At 22.9% G+C, this 13,781-nt stretch overlaps 1 protein-coding gene across 1 annotated transcript; it reads left to right on the top strand.

Annotated features, from left to right (window-relative positions):
* Positions 1 to 4,372: 4,372 nt before the first annotated feature.
* LOAG_07889 (hypothetical protein) lies at positions 4,373 to 11,379 on the top strand (the record flags this gene model as incomplete). The annotated part of the gene is made up of 2 exons (XM_020447557.1): positions 4,373 to 4,545; positions 11,270 to 11,379. The coding sequence occupies exons 1-2, from the start codon at positions 4,386 to 4,388 to the stop codon at positions 11,377 to 11,379; spliced, it is 270 nt and encodes an 89-aa protein (XP_020302225.1). The 5' UTR covers positions 4,373 to 4,385.
* Between the last annotated feature and the right edge of the window lie 2,402 nt (positions 11,380 to 13,781).

Genomic DNA, 13,781 nt, shown 5'->3' with positions numbered 1-13,781 from the left:
GAAATTTGATATTTATCAAATTAGTGATAATTGGAATTTTTTAAGCTTATAATGCAAACAGAAACTTGAATTAATAAAACCGGAAAAATGTTCATATTAGTTGATTTATATAAGTTATCCGATATAAACTATTTCATCTTTTCATTTTCAGCTTCTAACCAATTGTAACTTGATCTTAGGCTTATGCATTCGATAGTTTCAATTTTTCATAACAACTGTATTACATTAATGACATTTATGCCGTCATTATATTTCCGGAATACAGAAGATGACTCATTAAAATACAAATAATATTTAAATTATCATACGGAGTATTTCAGTAATTCGGTCATCCAGTAATTTAGTAATTATATCCATCAATATTTGGTAGTATTACATGATTGTAATGTAATTTGAATATTGCTTATTACTACAAGAAATCTTCGTTCTTCATCTTTTTTATCGATCATTGATCATCAATCATCTGACGGAAGCGATGAAATGTTATCTGTTGATACAAGAATGATAAGAAATTTATACTTCTGATAAAGTAGAATGTATGAGGAAGAATAAATTCTAGGAAGAATAAATGAGATGGTATCGTTTGTTATCATTCAAATCAAACAAATTACGAAATGTTTGATGAGATGAGATAATCAAGTACCAATAATTGATTGATTTCAGTGATAATTTAATGATAACAAATCCTTACGGATTATTCAATTTAATATCTTTCAAATAACACCATTAATGGTAATAATGAACAACAATAACAAAAAAAAAAAGTCTTCTCTATTCTATTTGTTTTTCAATTTCATTCAATTATATTCTTCAAATAAATTCAACTACTTTTATCTTTTACAATATCAATTGCTAATTAATTAGTCACATTAATTATTATTGCTAATAGCAATCGATGATGATAAAGAAGAAGAATAGTTTATTGAGTAAACTTAAAAAAAAAAAATTCATTCATTGGTGTTTTACAGTAAAATTAAATCGAATTTTCCATTTTTCTTTATTTTTCTAATGAAATTTTCTCTTTTTTTTTTCCAAATACTAAATAAAAAAGAGAAAAACAAAAATATAAAGTGTAATATAATTATGATAATGTAAGGATAAAAAATTTTAATACATAACAAATATATTCGTTGTAATCGTAAAGAATGATCAAAACAAAGATTTGATAATAGCTAAAGCTAATAATTATTGTTATATGATATAGAGATTAATTATCATCATTTAGCATAAGTATAATGATGATAACACGATTATATTGTATAACATTGTAATTTATTATTTATTTGATTTAATTATCAATTAATAACAATAATGAATTTAATTATCAATAAATGATAATAGAAGTTAAATGTTCCAATCTTATCATTTATAAATTAGGTAAGAAAAAGATTTGTGATGTGATTCATTTCAAACTAACAATTCCATATGATAATTGCTTAACAATGATTGATAACAATGATTAGTTGATAAGGAATTAGTTAAAACAAAATGACGCAATTAAATCGATTATTTATTAAAAATTACAATTAAATAATCATGAAATTAAATTGAAAAATTATTATTGTAAAAATTTTAACCATATCTCATCAAATAGACATATATATATATATACTTTTGAAATTTTTTATTAGAAATATTATTTTTTTTTAATTTGATTTTCTTCTGTAAACTATTTATTGATTAATTGTATGCAATACGAATGAATAGAATATAAATGCCAAATTTTGGTTAATAGTTAAATTGAAAATAAAAATTGAAAAAAAAAACTCATCTAGCTGAACTGATTTACTTTATTTAGAAAAAAGATTTCCAATTTCAGACATTTTTTTTTTTTTTTTATGAAACTAACCTATAATGCTTAAAATGTACAAAACTTGCTAGAAATAGCATAAAATTTATGCTTCAAATAATTTAAATAAGTCCCTTGTTGAAAGTTTAAATTTCATTTAGAATGGATAATTTCGAATAATTCTTAGAACGAATAATTCCGCCTTTTGCTTTTTGATTCTTTATAATTATTTATTATCGATTGATTTTTACATCCTTTTAACTTTCATTGTTAATTAATTTAACGCATAAATAAAACAATAATATAAAACTAAAGTAGCAATTCCAAAAATAAAATTCATTCATCATTATCATTCATCATTTCCTTTTCCCATATTATTATCACTCTTTTATCAACAAAGTTTTTTTTTTAAAAAAAAACTTTTTTTTGCAATTTTTTTTTTTTAAATTTAATCCAAGTTCCTTTATTCATTTTTTTTTTGCCCATTACTTTTATTATCTGTTAATGATAAGAGGGAAATGATTTATATGTTGAATTGATAATAATGCTGTAAACATTAATTTTCAATACTAAGCATATCCATCCTTGTTAGGTAGGCTTTAAGAGATATGTTATTTATATCCAATATTAAATGGTAAAAGATAAGTAATGATGATGATGATGATAAAGATAAAAAGATAAAAGATAAAGAAGAGAGGGAAGGGGAAGGAATAAGAAAAAAGGATAATTGATTAGGATGGAAACGAAAAAACATTTTAAATTTCCTATTTCATTTTGTCATTTGATATTAATCATTTTAACCAACCAATCATATAATATCTAATATCTTTCCTTTTCATTTAAAATTATAAATCATTTGTAATTGCCGGTACAAATTCGAAATTTTTTAATTAAATAATGTAAGTTCGTATCGTAAATAATTTATTTTTAAAATTATGAAATAATTAACAAAAAAAAAATTACCAAATTTCCTGTCAATTTCAAAATAACTGTACTGAAATTTCTCAAAATTACTAACAATTTTGAAATAGTTAGTAAAATTTCACAAAATTACTGTAAATTTTGAAATAATTATTAAAATTTTGCAAAGTTTTTACCATTTTTGAAATGAATGCAAAAATTTAGTAAATTTTTCATTAAATTTCTGGAATAATTATTAAAAATTTAGCCAAATTTACATAAAACTATTTTTGAAATCTATTTTATATTATTTTGCTTTTCCTTTTTTTTACCTTTTTTCTTTTGCTTTGTTTTTAATAAATGATTTGTATTGATAAGCAAAAAAAAAAAAAATCTTTTTCGCATAATTAAATTTATTAATTTATCGTTAAAAAAAATTGTATTTAGTAAATTTAAATTTTGAATTTTATCTTAAATATTTGAAAATAAAAAAATAAAAAACAAAAAAACAAAAAAGAAAAAAAAAAAGAAATTGGCTCATTTACCATTTCTATGCAAAACTTATTTGACGTAAACAAACAAAATGATGCCATTCATTTCAGTTGCTATTGACATTTTCCCCTTCAATAACACGACATTTTAAGCCTTTTTTCATCGTTTATTCCCTATGCGCAAAATGTTATATATATATATATGTATGTATATCAGCGCTTACATATAATAATATTATGCAAAATTTAACACACAGACATACACACACACACACACACGCACACATACACAAATACACCATACATACACATGCACACACACACAACATACAAACAGACACACACACACACACATACACACATACACATACAACATACATCAATTAATAAATTTTTCCGCTCGTTTGTCGTTGCTAAATAGAATTAATTGAATCTTTCATGTCAAATAATTAGAGAATTAGAAATTAATTTTATATAAAAAATTCTGTTAAAGAAAGATATTATCAAAATTTAGTAAATTCATTTTAGATATTTAGATTCAGGAAATTCATTTCAAATCTTTAAATTTGGACAATTCATTTAAAATTTTTAAATTCAGGAAATTTATTTTGAATTTTTAAATTCAGGAAATTTATTTTGTATATGAACTTTAAATTTAGGGAATTCATTTAGAATTTTTAAATTCAGGGAGTTCATTTCGAATTCTATGCAATACATATTGAATGAATGATTATCAATGTTCACAGATGTTTTGCCAAATTTTAATTTTCAATCGAAATTTTTTCATCATTTCAAAAAAAAAAAAGTTTCATATCAAGTTTCTTTGTTTGCTTTTTTTTCCTTTCATTATTTAATGATTTTTCGAATTAAAAAAATGGAAGGAAAATTTGTGTTTTTTTTTTTAAAAAAGAAATTTTTTTTTAAGAAATTCTTTTAAAAAAACAAAATTCTATTATCGTTTAATTTCTCAATTTTTTTTTTTAATTCATTCCATATCAATTGTTATTAAAATGTTGTCAAAATTTTAGAATACCCCGTACATTTACATTTATTTATATGCAATTGTGCATGAATAAAATTTATCTATTTATCATTTTTATCATTCCTATCATTTTTATTCCTCCTCTTTAACAATAACCATTTTGTAATTGGACCTAAATTGTAAATTAACATTTTAAAAATTTCATATCTTAAAATATTAAAGAATGGAAGAACAGAGACGAAGTGATAATTTGGAATATCGTAAAGAGCAAAATCATGCATATGCGCGACGTATGATTACAGCAATTGCAATTGTGCTAACTGTTCTAGCTATTGTCTTGGTTACAGTATCATTGTTACTTGGTTCAAGGATCGATCAAATAGGTTAGTTATTAAATGTTACAAATAATTAAAGCACAAACATTTATACCATTTATACTAATGATATGTAAATGATATTGTATTAAATTTTATCATTTAATTATCACAAAAGCTATAAAATATCTTTGTAATACAATATCATATGTTCTTCATTTTTCTTTTTTTTTTTTGTCTAACTATTCTGTCATAATGCTTTAATATTCCCTTGACGCTTAATAATTTGATTTAATTCAATTAATTCGATTTAATTTTTAAAAAATATTTAAATTTTTTAAAATTTTACAATCAAAGAAAACAATATGTAAGCAAAATTCTTTGTGCCAAATTTATTTTCATATTACTACCACAATTCCAATTATTATATCCATTTGAGGCAACATATAGAAGAAAAAAAAAATGAAACTTTAAAATTATTAATTGCAAATAACTTCTCAAGCGAATGCCTTCTTTCTTTTTTTCTTTTTTTCTTATAAATTTTAGTAATCTTTAATAAATGCAACCAATATTGCCAAATGAAATTTTCCTTTTATCTAAATTAAGGAATTGAAAATAAATCGAATTTATCGTCCTCATACTTCAATCTAATTTTGTCAATCATTCAATTCCTCTTATCTTTACTATAATCAAATTTATTCCTTCAATTAATTTAATTTTCTCTTTCTTCTCTTTCATATCATATTTTTATCTTTCAATTTCTTCTCTTATTTAACTATAATATTTCTTTTCATATTTAAATTCTCTTTACTTTCTCTTTCTTCCACATTCATTTACCATTCTTTCCCTATTGTTTATGAATAACATTAATAATTCATTCATTCATTGTAAGAAATTTTTCAACATTCAAAGTTTTCATATAAAATACCACCAATGAAAGGGAAATATTTTGAATATAAAAGAAAAAAAAAGATTAAAATTGAAATTGAATTTAAAAAAAAAAATAGAAAACTAAAATTGGAAGATATCAATTAAGCTGAATAATTTTTTATTGCTAATAAGCTTATTTTTGTATTTTCATCAAAAATGAAAAATTATGATAAAAATATGATACGGTAAAATAGCTCAAACAATACGAAAGCAAAATTGGATAACAATGAATCATCATCCAACAATACATTTTGATCGATTTAATAAAATGATCAATGATTGTAAAATTGTAATTAAGCGTTTTAGAATTTGAAGTTTTTTTTTTTAAATTTTAAAATGAAAAAATTTTGTCATTTTATTTCTGAAGTTTTTTTTTTTTTGAAAATTTTTGAAGTGACAAAGTTTTAGTGTAAAAAATGAAAAAAATTTTTTGAACAGTTATATATGCAAAGCTTTTCATATACATATGTTTCTAACTCTTTTTTTGATATTATTTGGAATAAAGAAAAAAGGAATTCGTACATCAAAATTTTGACATCCTTTCTGTTTTTGTGTAAAATTAAAATTAAGAAAAAAAATTATCAATAAGATTGAAATTTAAAAATTTTCTTATTAAATTATTTTAACAAAATATTCACTGTCCCAATGAATATGCTAAAATTAGATGTATCAGAAATAATTTGTTAAACAAAAAAAAGGATCACAATTTTAATTCTTATTAATCATAATATTTCATAAATCATTGGTTTGGTTTTTGGTTTTTTTTTTTTTTTTTTGTTTACAAAAATATTTTGCATAAAAAAAACGAAAGATTTCAGGGAAACATTATTTTCGTTTAATTTATTATATCATATTTCATTCAATCGTTTGATTGACAAAAAACGAAAATTTTTTTTTAACTTACATATTTGATTTCTTCTTTTCATCTTATGCAATGAATTATTTAAAATAGAAATGAAAATATTTTGGTCGTGCTCAAACAATTTTGCCATGCAAAACAATTCTCTCATAGTTTAGCTAATTAACAAATTAATAAATGGAAACTATTTTAGAAGTAATTTTTGGTCTTTCTAATTTTTTCACCAATTATATCTCTTCTTTTCCACTTTTTTTTTTCAGTTAATTTTGTAAGTACCAAAAAAGAATGACTAGTTTTTTCTTCTTTTTTTTTCATTTGTTTCACTTTTAAAATTTCTTAGCTTATTATTTAATCAAACTATGAAAATAAAAGAAGCAAAAAATTTTGTTTTCCACAACTATTCTTGAAATATTTTTTTTTCAAATTATTTCGTAATTTTTAAAAATTAGGCGATAAAAAAACATCAAAAAAGTGTAATATTCAGTAATAAATGTAATCTTTTTCATTGCTATAATTTTATACACATTAACTGGATCAATTGTTAAATCAAATAACTTGAAAGAAATGAATAATTAACATATTGCTAAAGTAAATGCATCACTGAAACGATTACAATTTTGGAATGAATAGCAATAACTTGTTGCGAATTAAAAATTTTATATTGAAATTTAGAAAGAATGTTGTACTTGATTTTAAATTTAATTTCAAGTTAAAATTTGAGGAAAAAAAACAGCAACAACAAATAGTAGTTGTAAATTAAAATTCAAATAACAATATAAATTATAATTACTTTCAAAAAATTAAAATGTCATTAAAAATCAACAAAGAAATAAGTAAGATTGAAATTCATTTTAAAAATGCATAGTTTCTTTCCCAATTTCGATCTTATGGTTTGAATTAATTTTTAGAAATTCAAAAAATTGAAATTACTTAAAATTTAGTAAATAATATTAAGGAAGCACAAAGTTGTAGAAATAATAATAGGGTAGAAAGTTCAATACTTCTCCGAATAATACCATTATATATCATTCTTCTTCTTTGCAAATCACTGATTACATGTATTTCCATTATTTACTGACATATTTCCCCGATTTCTTATAAATTGAGGAAATATAAATAATTTTTTTTTTTGGAAAATGTATTTCAATTAATCTTCGACTACTACCGTTTTTCGTTTATTTATTTCAATGCCTGCTTTAGGATAATTTTTACTTTTTTTTTTTTTTCATTTCTTACACTTCTATTATGCAATGGAAAAAATGAAAAAATTATAGAATATATGAATTTTAAACAATTAATAGCAAACATTACTGTAATGCTCTAAAATATTTATCGTATCAATCTTACTGTACGGTGACAGTAATATATTAACTTTTGCTAATGTAATTGTATTACAATGTAACTTTTGTAACATCTAGCATCTATTCGAGTACTGTATAAAGTATATTCCTATACTAAATGATAAACATATGACTCATGCTAAATACGATTTTTCATCTTCTGAATAACTGATTGAGAATAAATATAAAATTTTGAATTTGGATGACTACTGTAATGTATCAAACATTGTTATGGTGTTTAATTGATGTGATGTTGAAAAAATCAATATAGTATCAAAAAAAAGGAACCATATGCGCTTAATTTTCTTCAAATTACGAATAGTTTTCAATTGATCCTCTTGGTTTTTTTTTTTTCTTTTACTTTTAAAAACAAACTAATAGACAGACTGATGAGTAAACAAACAAACAAGGAAACAAGTAAACAAGAAAGCAAAGAAACAAACTGGAAAACGAGCAAACAAATAAACAAATGGATAAACAGGTAAACAAACAAATGAACAAATAAGTAAACAAGCAAATAAACAAATTAATAAAACAAATTATCACTTACATACATTACTCATAATCTTATTTGTTGACTTTTCTCTTTTTAATAAGTTTCTGTTTTTATTTCAATTATTTGCGGTTATTTTTTCGTAAAGACTTAATTTCTTCAAACTTCATCAATGTGATAAATAAATAAATTAATGCGAAGTAAAATACAAGTAATCAAATAAATAAGATACAAGTAAATAAAAATAAATAAAATAAAATACAAGTAAATAAAATAGTAAATAAAATGCAAAATAAATAAATAAAATACAAGTAATCAAATAGTTCATTTATTTTACTTTGATTTTTGTTACTATGTGTCAATGAGTATTATAAGCTTAAAATAATAATCGTTCAGAAAAATAAATTGATTAAAAAATAGATACAAAAAATATAAGCTCAAAATAATCGTTTTCTAGCGTAATATTTAAGATGGTCGATTTGATCGATAAAATATATGTATGTATATATATATATATGTTCAAGTATTATTGAGAATTTTTATTATTGTTAAGGAAGGTCTACTTTTGAAATATTTCTTTCAAATAATATTTTGAATATAAAAATATTACTTGAAATTCAGCTAAATTAAAAATTTTACAAATTCGTTGAATTTGATTAATTGCACATTTGATCAAAAATTTTTCTCGTCTAAGTAAAACAGCTGAAAAAAAAAAAAAAAAGAATCTATAAAATTTTATCAAATTATTGTTGATGCATATCAGTCAAGATCTATGTTTAATACTAGTATTTCAAATTTCATCAGAATTTATTCGATCTTATCATAAAAATAATATTTTAATTTGACTATGATGAAACTACTTGAATTTCTAGCAGACATGTATGATTAAATTAAATTAGTTAAATTTTTAGTAGATTAAATTAGTGGACATGAAATTATAAAAATTCAAAAAAAGAAAGGAATAAAAATGAGTTTCGCTAGAAAATTTGCAAATTTTTAACATGAATTCTTTTTTTTCTGAATAATAAATGCAAAAACATGTTAAAAAGGCACTTTTTTTTCTTTCAATTTACGTTTACTTTTTTTTTCTTTTTAAACTTTTTAAATGTCCAGCCAAAATATTTTTTTTCTTTTTTTGCATGCATAAATGTCTGCTGACTGCTGATAAAAAGTTATTCTATAAATAATTCAAGCATAATTGTTGTCTTTTCCTCATTTTTCCTTTTTTTTTTTGAAAGGTTTCTGGATGCTAAATTAATTTGTTCCTTTTTAAATAACGGGAAAAAGAGAACAATTTAGATAGGACAGGAAAAGCATTATGTAAGAATGGAAAAAAAAACTTTCAAGTACAATTTATATATTCTTATGTGATGAAGTGAAATGAAGTGCATTTTGACAAGGGATTCGTATGTGAAGGATAAGAAAAAAAAACTTTTTTTTTTTTGAAAAAAAAACGAAAACGAAATCTGATAGCATTTGTTAGATTTTAACAATGAAAAATATTTTTTTTTTTTATAGTGCAAATTTTTTTTGATTTTTTTTTCTTTTGTTGTACAAATTTGACAGGTGCTGTCAAATTTCAGTTGCCGCTGAAAAATTTCATTTTTGCAAGAAAAAAGCAACAAAAATTGACATAATTTTGAAAGCAAAAAAAAAAATTTTGCATAAATTATTTGTTTTGGGAAATAAAAGATTGAGAAAATTTGGTATCTTAGCTTTCTTCTTAAACAAAAATTTTGTTGTTTGTTTACTTTAAAATTTACAAATATTTTCCTTCCTGGCAGTGTAAATTTGTTAAATTTGACAATAAATACTAAAGTTGATTTCATTTTATTTAATGGATATACAAAATTTGTTAAAATGGCATGTATTAATTTTGAATGTAATTCGCATATTTTGATTCTTTTCCATAAATTATCATTATCTTTAATTAACGCACTTTAATTATCAGAAACCATCAATACCTATGATTAGCACAATTTTGATTTTTATTAGCAACAATTAATGTCTCTAATTAGTACTTTTTAATTACTACCAAAAGTTGCAATTATCTAAAACATTAACACAAGTTGATTATCAATATTGTTCATTTCTATAGTATTTGATCAAACAAAAAAAAAGGAAAAAGAAGTTTTAAAAATATAAATTGTTAACGTTTGATTGACAATGTGAATGCAACTAAATCTTGTTTATTGTCAAAAAAAAAATCTCCATCTATTCTTTTTTTCTTTGACAACTAAAAATTTTAACTCTACTTTTTTTTTTTTTTGTTTCAATGAAATGAAATGAAAACAAATCTAACAGAATTTATTTAAAAATGCCACATTGAGTTTTATTTTCAATCAATCAATGTTGATGGATAAAATAACTGTAATAAAGCATGAAACAGATTAGAAATGATTACTACTTTAAAATTTCATGAAATAATTTAAGGCAATGGTTCTCAAATGGTATTTCGCGAGAACTAAAATAATATAGTCCGGGAGGGCGACGGTGTGATGAATAGAAAATAGGTGGGACTGTTCCTATCAATGTTTCATAAATTAATACATTAAAAGTTTTGATTAAAATTTATTTCTAAATTAATGGAATTTATTATTTTTGAATCTTCTGATCTCAGCTACAAATAAAAAAGGTTAAAGTGATCAGTGGTCAAGAAAAGATTAAGAAACACTAATTTAGGTGGAAGTGAGATGAAAGGCATGAGGTGTGAGGATTGATTAGGAAAAGTAATAGGTTCATAATTGTTATAGCTCTTTACCTGCAAGAAAGCGATGAAAATTAGTGTGAAAGTGATGATGCTGTTTAAAAATTTTGCATTTTAGTTTAGCTTCATCAAATTTCGATTTTTTTAAATTTTGATTTATCGATGAGCTGGAAAAGAAGCTAAAGAGTGAAAGAAAAATATGAAAGTATTATTTAGTGATAATTACTTTAAACATTTTTGGAATTAATTTAACTTGAAAAAATTTCCACAAAGTTATCATCCTAACATATATTACGTTAAATTTACATCCCTTACGATAGTTTACATACGGTTAAACATATTATTTCATTTTCATTTTATTTATTTAAATCTTAATTAGGATCCTTTTCAATTTGAACAGATAATATTTATTATTATTGTTACTAATCATTATTATTTTCTTTATGGATGTTAGATAATTTCAGTAAAGGAAACATTTGATACAAGCATGAAAATTTCTGGCAGTGAATTATTTATTGGATCGAAAACAAATGTCACCAATTTTGAAGAATCAAGAACGATGGAAGAAACATAATTATTAATTGTATATTGTATTTGTTAATTATTTTGTGCAGATTTTTAATTCGTGCCTATTTTTTAAGTAAACAAAGTATGATCAGTATTACTACATTAATTACTTTATCTATACTTTTATTTTAGGTAGCTTACTTTATCGGCACTTTTTTTTAGAAAAGTTATTTTATTCATATATATATTATACATACATGTATTAGGTCGTAACATTATTATGATCGCATTCTCTTTCTGTAACCGGTTTAATAACATTATTCGAGTTATTATTTACTTATTTATTCATTATCTATTTTCTATAATGTTTACATAATTAATGAAAAAAAATGTATATTGTGGTAAATGAAATATGAAATGATCTATATTTAGCACACATTAGTAATAATATAAAATTCTTCGTTAAACGACATTTGGGCAGTGTTAATAGTTGATTGTTAAACGTACGTGAAAATTAGTAAACAATAAGTAGTTCAGCAAATAAGCATAAATAATTCGACAATAATAACGACAATAATGTGCATTACTTGTTGTTGTCCATTTGGTCAAGCTACTGTTCCTGTTATTTTATTTTAATAATTACAGAAAGAGAATTTATTATACATTACTATTTTGATAATAAACACTTTTCTGTGTCATTAAAGTAACATGGTTGAAATGCTAGTCACTAGAATTTAAGTGTGAAAAGATCATAGATTATCATGTCAGTTATTTTTGTTCGAAATATGAGGATAATGTTACGATTGGTGAAGAAAAATTAACAAATATGATTGTAATTATAAAAGATTTTCATCAATTAATCACTATGCATCTATTGGTTTATTAAAATTCCAATAAAGATATTTTGTGAAGTTATGAAAGGCTTCATAAAATTTCAAAATGAATGAAAAAATTTTTAAGACAACATAAAAACAATAATAATTGCAGTAAACAATAATATTAATTAATAGTGATAGTAATAATAATCATTATTATTAACATTATTGAAACAAAAAAAAAAAAATGTATGGTATTAATTATTATTAAAAAATATTGTGAAAAATGAGTGTATGGTGATTAATCGATGACAATTATTATCATCAATGAGAAAAAAATGCATGATAGTAGTGCCGAGATTACCGTGTGCCGAGATTACCTGCTTCATGTCTTAATGATATGATAATTAATGAGACATTAAATTTGATACATTGCATTTTTTTTTTGATATGTTTGAAAATTTGCTGATATGAGTATTCGTTGTTTGTTTTTTTTTTAAATTGAAAAAAATTTCGAAACTCATTTTCCACTGTAAAGTTTTCGGGTCATTTAGCAGTTCCAATATTCAGAATTATGATTTTTTTTTCTTTTTCCCTTTTCTATATATATTTTCGTTTGGTTGAGAAATGTAATATTTGTTCATTTTTGCGATAAAATATTAGACAGTTAACAAAGCATCTTTTATGATTCTCAAAATTATGAAAAACCAAATCTTAAAAGAGCACTGAAAATGAATATGAGATGTACATTAGAGTTCGCATATCTTCTCAAACTATGTCAAAAATTAACTTTGGTAGATTAAAAAAATGCTTTTGGTAGATTAAATTCCTAATTGTTAAATTTAAAAAATTTTTTCTCTCATTTGACCCTAAAAAGTTTTCGATGCTGTGATTTTTTTCTCGGTTTCTTTAGACTTGCCATAGATTTGGAACATCCATTGAATGCAAATCAACTATTTGGCAATTCACTGCTATTAGTCCGGAGTTAGGATGGTTTATCAGCTGTATGAAATGTTACTTGCAAATGGCATAACTGAAATGACTATTGTCTTCAACGGAACATTGCAGTGGAACTGTAGTTGACAAACGAAATGAATGAATAACCATATCAAATACTGGTAGACTTCAAGTGTTGTGATTAAGAAAAGCCTTTTCGTTACCGTGGATTTATTTCCATGTTGTTTATGAGGGATTCATATGAGACAATATGATTTCATTGGTAATTTAGTAGCAGTGACATTTGATAGCAGGTTCTTCATGCATGAAGTGCAAGTCACCTGTTTGAAGCCGTTTAGTGAGATGCAAGTAGACACGAAATGGGAATTTTATTCACTGAGATAAGAGAAATAATAAGGAAATCATAGAGGCACAATACTAATACGCATATAAAATAATAGAATGTTAACAATATAACGGAAAAATGAATTTATCTTATAGAAAATGAAACAATACCAGAATAATACGTATTTTGTTTAAAATATGTCTATCAGCTCATACTACACGCAATTCATGTGTTTTTCCAAATAGGATTTCGACAAGAAAACTTTATCGCATACAGAGCAGTTGAATCCGGGCCTATTATTGTCATGAATCTTCATATGTCTACGCAGTTTCTGTAGCAAATATTGTTAGGGTTCGTTTGAGAGGGTGATGT

Source organism: Loa loa (genome assembly GCF_000183805.2).
Source record: "Loa loa unplaced genomic scaffold supercont3.710, whole genome shotgun sequence".
Classification (NCBI taxonomy): domain Eukaryota; kingdom Metazoa; phylum Nematoda; class Chromadorea; order Rhabditida; family Onchocercidae; genus Loa; species Loa loa.
The sequence above is the reverse complement of the archived record's forward strand: the minus strand, read 5'-3'. Positions and strand labels throughout refer to the sequence as shown.